The following is an 8,183-nucleotide window of genomic DNA, read 5'->3' as shown; positions in this document are numbered from 1 at the left end:
GACAGATGTGATTTAGGGCCTCACGGCCACGTCGAGAAAAAGCGAGTAACAGTAAAAGTTGGTGGACTGTGGCAGCAGACTTATGAAATCCAGGAGAAAAGAACATTTATCTTTCTCTCTCAGCCCTCTGTGACCTTTATAAATCCCCCGTCCGCGCTGTGCCTACACTTCGCTCAAATTGAGCCTTAATTACATCAAAGCAATTACAGAGCGCCTCATCCAGGGAAGGGAGGAGAAGCTGCGGCGGAAACTTCAGAAGATGTAAGTTAAGTTCGTCTCTGGTGGTTCAGCAGAAAATTTATAAAGACCAAAAGAAAAAACACTTTGTACTGCAAGAAATGAGGAATCGAGCCTTGCTTTGACAGTTTTAGAGTACAAAATCTGCAGAGGGGTGACCGCAAAGGTCACATGTCTGTACAGTGTAAACCACATGAGCAAATTTAGACCTGTGAAAACAAACAGACATGTTTCAGTTTGCTTTAAATGTTAAATGGTAACTTTGAGGTAATAGTAGCTCACTAATATAAAATGTTGCTTTTGATTAATCCATCCTGATTAAATGCATACATTTAAAAATAAAGTACGGCGCAAAAGTCTGTTCTGCGTAAAGTCACCCCACACTGACATCTAGTGGTGGACCACCCACATTATAACCCAGAAGCCAAATACAGCCATTGAACGGTTTAGGGAAGATTTTAGTGTTGTTATCTTATGGTTAGTTATGTAGTTACAGAAAAATAACAAAATATTCGTTTCTATTGGTAGAATAGAAAATGTTTAAAATTTATGGATCTGAATGGGATTTTTTTTAACCTTTCCATTGTTTGCTCTTTCCTACACCACTTATCAAACTCTCTTTTTATCTTTGCGTCACTTATACTTTGAACTTGATCTTTTTCTTTTTTTGAAGAATGACATATTATTCTATAAAATAAATACCATCTTCAGGTGTCATTCGATCTAAAAATGTGTAATAGGATGCAGATTATTGGACAGCCTGTTTAAAAGCCATTTTCGTTGGACCAGAAAGCTTCAACATTTCCTAAGAAGGGCTTTTTATTGGTCTATTAAACCAGTACTGTAATAATGAATCTGCATATGAACATATACTATTAGGCACACATTATGGTTTTATAACTTCCTTTTCCTTTTTTTTTAGTGCCTGGCTTCTAAACCTTCATTATAGATCTGCATCATAGAGTTTTAATAAAGTGTTGATGAGGACAAGCTTGATAGGTGCGAAGAGTTTTATTAGAAAAAGAAGATACAGACACAGTCTCTCTCAGTGGAGAGTCGTTCTTCAATAAAACCAAACACCGTGGGATTGAGCTCAGACAAACTGCTGCTCTGCAGTCTTTATTAGTGGTCTACAGTCATTAAACTGCTTCTGCATGAGACTGATAACAATGACATGAAAAAAGCTCTTTTTTTAAATAAACACTTCCTGTTTTTAATACTCCTCCCCCTCTTCATCTTCTTCGAACGAGTCGACGCCGACCTCCTCGTAATCCTTCTCCAGGGCAGCCATGTCCTCTCTGGCCTCTGAGAACTCTCCCTCCTCCATTCCCTCTCCCACATACCAGTGGACGAAGGCCCTCTTGGCGTACATCAGATCGAACTTGTGGTCGAGTCGAGCCCAGGCCTCTGCGATGGCAGTGGTGTTGCTCAGCATGCACACTGCTCTCTGCACCTTGGCCAGGTCTCCTCCAGGAACCACGGTGGGGGGCTGGTAGTTGATGCCCACCTTGAAGCCTGTAGGACACCAGTCCACAAACTGGATGGATCGCTTCGTCTTGATATTGCCGATAGCGACATTGACATCTTTGGGCACCACGTCACCACGGTACAGGAGGCAGCAGGCCATGTACTTTCCATGGCGAGGGTCACATTTCACCATCTGATTGGCCGGCTCGAAGCAAGAGTTGGTGATCTCAGCCACGGTGAGCTGCTCGTGATAGGCCTTCTCTGCTGAGATAACAGGGGCATAGGTGGCCAGAGGGAAGTGGATGCGAGGGTAGGGCACCAAGTTGGTCTGGAACTCTGTCAGGTCCACGTTCAAGGCTCCATCGAAGCGAAGGGAGGCGGTGATGGAGGAGACAATCTGGCTGATGAGGCGATTCAAGTTGGTGTAAGATGGGCGCTCGATGTCCAGGTTCCTTCGGCAGATGTCATAGATGGCCTCATTGTCCACCATGAAGGCACAGTCGGAGTGCTCCAGGGTGGTGTGGGTGGTCAGGATGGAGTTGTAGGGCTCCACCACAGCTGTGGACACTTGAGGAGCTGGATAGATGGCAAACTCCAGCTTGGACTTCTTGCCAAAGTCTACAGAGAGACGCTCCATGAGCAGAGAGGTGAAACCAGAGCCGGTTCCTCCACCAAAGGAGTGAAAGACGAGGAAACCCTGGAGACCTGTGCACTGGTCAGACTGACCGAAAAAGGCACATATTAAAATTTAAGAATCAAAAACAACATTCAAAGCCCATTTATTTCAGCAGCCCCACACTCAAAATCTCTCCAGGTTTCTGCTCTTCTCTCACCAGTTTGCGGATCCTGTCAAGAACAGAGTCGATGTGCTCCTTTCCCACAGTGTAGTGGCCGCGGGCGTAGTTGTTTGCAGCATCCTCCTTCCCGGAGATCAGCTGCTCAGGGTGGAAGAGCTGGCGGTACGTTCCTGTACGGACCTCATCTGAAGGAGAGCAAGAGAGAGCGAGCAATGCTTTGACTGTTCATGCTGAGTGAGAAAATTTGCTCTTAAAAATCGAACCGCACTATTAAAATGGATGCCAAAACATTAGGAGTCCCCCTGAAGGTCATTTGGGTCCAGTTTGTAGTTTCTGTTAATGGCGTTTGGAAGAACAGAAACTTTACAAAGGCTCTTTTTTGCTTTTGTGGGTGTAAGTAAACAATAAAAAGGAGCCAACATGCAATAAATATTAACACTCTTGATGCAGCTCTAAGTCTGTATTAATTCCATCTGTAGTTGCAAAGGCATAATGAAAATATTGAGTGAAAGAAGAAGAGTGGATCTGACTGGCTGATTTAAACTCAAGTGGGCTGGGCTACAGAGAAACCCAGCCTACTTGAATGATTTGAAATGAACTTCGGCCAGGAGATAAATTCATAAAAGTGACTGTTACAGCATCAACATTATCTTGGAACCACCTGCTACCGATAACAGAAAATGATTAACTAGTTTTAACTTCATAGCTTTGGACATTTTTATAGCTCAGTTTACACACATGTTATGAGTTTTTTGGCCACTTGGGGGCAGCAGAAACAAATATTTGCCCACTACATAAGAATCAGCTCCACTTAGAGCCGAGCTCACGTCCTCTTGATAAACAGAAGTTGAGATTCCCTCTTTTTAGCTCCTGAGGAAAAACATCGGGCTCTTCGACTACTAAATGCTCCACTATGTTCACCAGCTGGACTTTAACCGGGTCCCTCTGCGGCCAAATGCTGAGCATTGAAAGTATGTAACATTTCAGGGTGAGGCTTATCTTAGTTCATTGTGTCTGCAATCTAGTCTATTTATAAAAGAGTGCGATGACAAACCACTGTATGACAGCTTTGTGATACTTCACAGTTTGCCTGTGTCTGCAGACCGTAGCAAAAACTCAGACAAAAAGCATGAAAGGAGTCTTTTAGCTTTTTAAAAAACTGATTGAAAAAGTTAATCACCTTAAACTCTAAATGACAAATAAAATAACAGCTCCCACCAACCTTTCGACGCCCTAAACCCTTAGGTCTTAAAAACCCGCTCAGAGTAAAACCCTCACCGATAACAGTGGGCTCCAGGTCCACAAAGATGGCTCTGGGGACGTATTTCCCATTGCCGGTCTCACTGAAGAAGGTGGTGAAGGAGTCGTCATAGCCTCCGGTGGGCTTGTCGCTGGGCATGTGGCCATCTGGCTGGATGCCGTGCTCCAGGCAGTACAGCTCCCAGCAGGTGTTGCCCATCTGGACACCGGCCTGGCCAACATGGATGGAGATACACTCACGCTGTAGAGGAAGAAAACAAAAAAGACATTTTAGTCATTAATATTCTTTTTATTTTTGCTCTAATATACAGCTGTTGTCAAAAGTTTACATCCACTAATCACTGGCATAAATTTCATGGTAATTTGGGACTTTTAATGATTTTATTTAAACTCCCCTTTTTACATGGTGGAATGATTGTACAGCATACGTCTTTAATCACGTTGTTTTTTTAAAAGAGAGAGAAGAAAAGGGGTCACAAGTTTGAACGTATTTTGGGATTTCTCTAATCCACACAGGGTCAACAGTATAAATACAGACTCAAATAAGAAACGAACACTCCGACTAATATTTGGTCAAATTTCCCTTAACAAGTTGAACCTCAACCAGACACTTTTGGTCGTCATCAACAAGCTTCTGGCAGAGTTGGAACACCCAACTGTGCTCAAGTTTCAACCATCTAGCTCACAGGTGTCAAACTACAGGCCTTGAGTCCAATAGGTTTTAGATGTGTCCTTGATCAAACACAGCTGATTCAAATGGCTAAATTACCTCCTCAACATGTCCTGAAGTTCTCCATAAGCCTGAATGAATGAATGATCATTTGATTCAAGTGTTTTGACCCAGGGTGTTATCTAAAACCTGCAGGACACCAGGCTTCGAGGCCTGGAGTTCGACACCTCTGATCTAGCTGTTAATTCAACACGTTCTTAATTTGAGGTGAAGTTGAAGTATTTGGAAGTTCCTCCTCCTTCATTATTCCATCCACTTGCAGTGTACCAGTACCACTGGCAGCAAAACAGCCCCAGAGCATGATGCTACCACCACCATGCTGGTGGTAGCATCTGGCTACAGCTGGCACAGTGTTTTTAGGTTTGAAAGCCTCACCTTTACTCCTCCAAACATACTTCTTGTCACTGTGGTCAAACAGCTCAATCTCGTCTGACCATAAAACTTTTTGGCTTGTCCATGTGGGCTGCTGTAAATTTAAATTGAGTTTGAAGGCATTGATGATGATCACTAACAAGATAGGCCTCATATAGGACATCATAGAATCTTCAGTACCACTTATTAAAAGATTTAAGTGTGTTTATGTATATATGTGAGGCAGTATCTATATGTTTGACCCTGTGCGGATTAGAGAAAATCCAAAATAAATTCAAACTTGTGCACACAATTCTTGTTTTCCAAAGTCATTAAAGATGCATGCTGTACTGTTATTCCATCCTAGAAATTGAACATTTTTTTAAAAAAAATGTTAAAAGCCCAAAATTAATATGACATCATATCCATGATAAATAGTGGTGTATCAAAAATCACATAAAAATATATATTTTTTAAGGCTAAATTGTTTTAACTGGATACCTTACTGCCAACATTTCTGCCTTTAAGCCTGTCATGACCTGCTTTATAAGACAGTTGAGCTGGGTGGAGTCGATTTGCTCTACAACCCGATTTCCATGTGTTCAAATTGCCTGGATCTGCAATCTTATAGTTCTCAGGCATCACTGCCTTAGACCAGTGGTCCCCAACCCCACAGAGCGGTTTGTGCCCGACAATATTTTCACGGACCGGCCTTTAAGGTGTCGCGGATAAATACAACAAAATAAAACTAGTACCGGTACCGAAAAAAAGAAGATTTATTTATAACACACGTGAAAAGACCCAGGAAAACCGAGTTAATGAAAAAAATGATAACAAAATAAAGCTAAAAACTGATAAAAACCCTGAAAACCATACATTTCACACCCGAGTCTCAACTCTCGCAGCCCGGTACCAAATGACTCACGGACCGGTACCAGTCCGTGGCCCGGGGGTTGGGGACCGCTGCCTTAGACTAACAAGCAGTGGTGATTAACACAGTCTTGTCAGAGTGTGTGTAAGGTCCAAAGTGCTTCCACTCCCTGCTCAAGTATTTTTTTTTGCTGCTTATAAAAGATGTGGGTGAGAGTGAAAACGTGTTTGGTCTCATCGTGCAGAAGCAGCCTGAGGGAAAGTAGGATGCAACATCAGCCAACCAGTTTAGGCTGTCAAAAAGCAACATGGATATGAAATTAGCCTCGTTCATGAATTATTAACCCGAGTCATATTTATCTCTGCAGATGATTTTGTTCCACACTGTTTGCATTGTCCCAGCAGTTTCCCTGTCAACAGATGACCATCTGTCCACGAAAAAACGAGAGCACATGCGTCATGTGTTGCTCATACCTGCTAAGACAAGACTTCAGGTATTCACACCCTGATGTATTGATGGATAAGAAACAGCTTCATGTTTACAAGGTGTCTCAGTGGGAAAGCGGATCTCAAATTCTTAAAGCCAAACATGCCTGTTTAAACCTATGGCTAAGCCTACAAACACATTTAAAGAAACCCTAACAATGCTGCCAGGCATGTTCGTTATATAAGATACGATTAAGCTGATAATCAGTCTCGAGGCATGTTTTACATTTGAGGAGATAAAGGGATTTCAGTGGAGAGATATTTCAGGAATTTTCTGAATGCAAGAAACCAAAAGTTAGGATTAGTCACCACAAACCAAGCTCAGACACTCAATAAGCATGATTTAAAACTATTTATCAGCTCAGCTTTGGGCTTCTTGTGAATTATGATCCCTTCACCCACCACCGTCCCCCTCCTTTGTAAAAGGCTCGTGATCAGAGGCGGAGGAGGGGAGGATAGGGTCACCATGACAGAGCTGCTAAGTATGGCGATGGTAGACAGCTATTTTGAGTGTCATTCAGTGTCATTCAGACGACCCTCAGAGAGCGGCGGCTACACTTTTACTCCGCTAATCTGCAAACAATCTGACGCTTCCAGCCTCTCTGCAAACATTACATTACACTGCAAACATATATGAAGCTAATTCAGCAAGAGCTGTTGTGACATCTGTTGGCTGAATGTGAGGAAGGTGGGCGTGACGGCCTGTTTGCTTGCTGGTGTTGCAATATGCCTCGCAGCCTTGAAATACCCACTTCCAGGAAAACATGGGGGCTGAGGGGGGTGTCTAGAGTGAAACTGTGCTTCCTGTATCTCGTCCCCTGACTGAAACCACGTCATGTTTGACGTCCGGGTCTCCATGCTGGTAAGCTAACACAGTAGAGAGCTTTGTGCTGCAAGAGTGCGCGCTCAAACAAAAATGCAGAAGTGGCTATGAGTCATTAAAGATTTTGGAGTTTCCTGGTTTCCTCGGATGAAAGTGAAGTGGATTGTTGTTGTTTGTGTGTATTTTGGTGAAAGAAGGAACCGGGTGGACAAATCAGAAGCCGTCCAGACCAGACGATGCCAAGTATTCACTTAAAGCTCACTCTTTAAGGTGGAATTGAGTCTCTGAGCTCTCTGCACTTCCCCCTCCTCAGTAGGAAGTGTCACAAGAAACCGTTTTCTTGCGTTCAATCACTTCTGTCTGCCTGCATTTTCCAAATGACCTGCAAATGTTATACCACTAACTGCTGCAAAGGGAGTAAAAGTCAGGGGGGGGGGAGGGAGGTCAGAGTCCTGAAGTTTATGCACAGTTTCTGCTGATTTCCCTTATCTTTAACATTTCGAGCAACTTTGCTCAAAACGTTGTGCACTCCAAAGACCCCGGAGGTTGGAGTTTTTGCAGCTTGTGAGCACGCTGCTGAACAAAAATAAATGCAAAATACACAAGCGGCCTGCTGGAAGCCACATCAGCATTCCCAACCAGCCGGGCAAACAAGCACGCCCCTCCTGACAGACACACAGTCCTCCAGGCCTCATATGGAAAAAGTTAACCTTCCCCTGAGCCGGAGCTGAAGCCAGCTACCCGGTAGCTTGTTTCCACTGACGGACTCTATGTTTTAAACATACATTTGTTTTCCGTGGCTGAGGTAGGAGGTATTTCCTGCATCAGCGCCAAAAACAGAAATGTGTTTTGAGAAGCAGCCTGGGGCCAGTAGAGTAGAAATAGTAGACTGAAGCTTGGGTTTGAGAAGAAAGTGTGAAGATACAAGAGGAAACCTTAAATTATGAAGAAATTTCAAGTCTAATATGTTGCATTTTGGGGTAATTACGGCTGAATAGAAGCAGTTCTGTACTAATAACAGTAAATAATGTGTGGATTGATACTCACCATTGTGCTGTTTTAATTGTTTTCCAAGGAGAAGAAGTAGTTCAAATCTGCAGGTTCTCACAGTGCACCTATAATGAGATCTCTGTGAGGGAAGTCTCATCAGTGTGTGACACGC

At 43.3% G+C, this 8,183-nt stretch overlaps 1 protein-coding gene across 1 annotated transcript; it reads right to left on the bottom strand.

The window, feature by feature from the left end:
- Positions 1 to 1,233: 1,233 nt before the first annotated feature.
- LOC146681005 (tubulin alpha-1C chain-like) lies at positions 1,234 to 8,183 on the bottom strand. Its single transcript, XM_085448332.1, has 4 exons — positions 8,069 to 8,183; positions 3,780 to 4,002; positions 2,538 to 2,686; positions 1,234 to 2,425 (listed from the first exon to the last, which is right to left on the bottom strand). The coding sequence occupies exons 1-4, from the start codon at positions 8,069 to 8,071 to the stop codon at positions 1,451 to 1,453; spliced, it is 1,350 nt and encodes a 449-aa protein (XP_085304458.1). The 5' UTR covers positions 8,072 to 8,183; the 3' UTR covers positions 1,234 to 1,450.

Source organism: Copadichromis virginalis, linkage group LG23 (genome assembly GCF_057382275.1).
Source record: "Copadichromis virginalis isolate Kocher_CV1m ecotype Utaka linkage group LG23, C_Virginalis_male_GT1.1, whole genome shotgun sequence".
In the NCBI taxonomy this organism is placed as follows: domain Eukaryota; kingdom Metazoa; phylum Chordata; class Actinopteri; order Cichliformes; family Cichlidae; genus Copadichromis; species Copadichromis virginalis.
This window is presented reverse-complemented; position numbering and strand designations above follow the sequence as displayed.

Bases quoted from the DNA above. Each gene is read 5' to 3' on its own strand.
- LOC146681005 (XM_085448332.1), bottom strand. The intron at 2,687-3,779 runs GTGAGGGTTTTA...GCTCTCCTTCAG, and splicing joins CCTGGAGCCCACTGTTATCG to ATGAGGTCCGTACAGGAACG. The intron at 2,426-2,537 runs GTGAGAGAAGAG...TTTTTCGGTCAG, and splicing joins TTGACAGGATCCGCAAACTG to TCTGACCAGTGCACAGGTCT.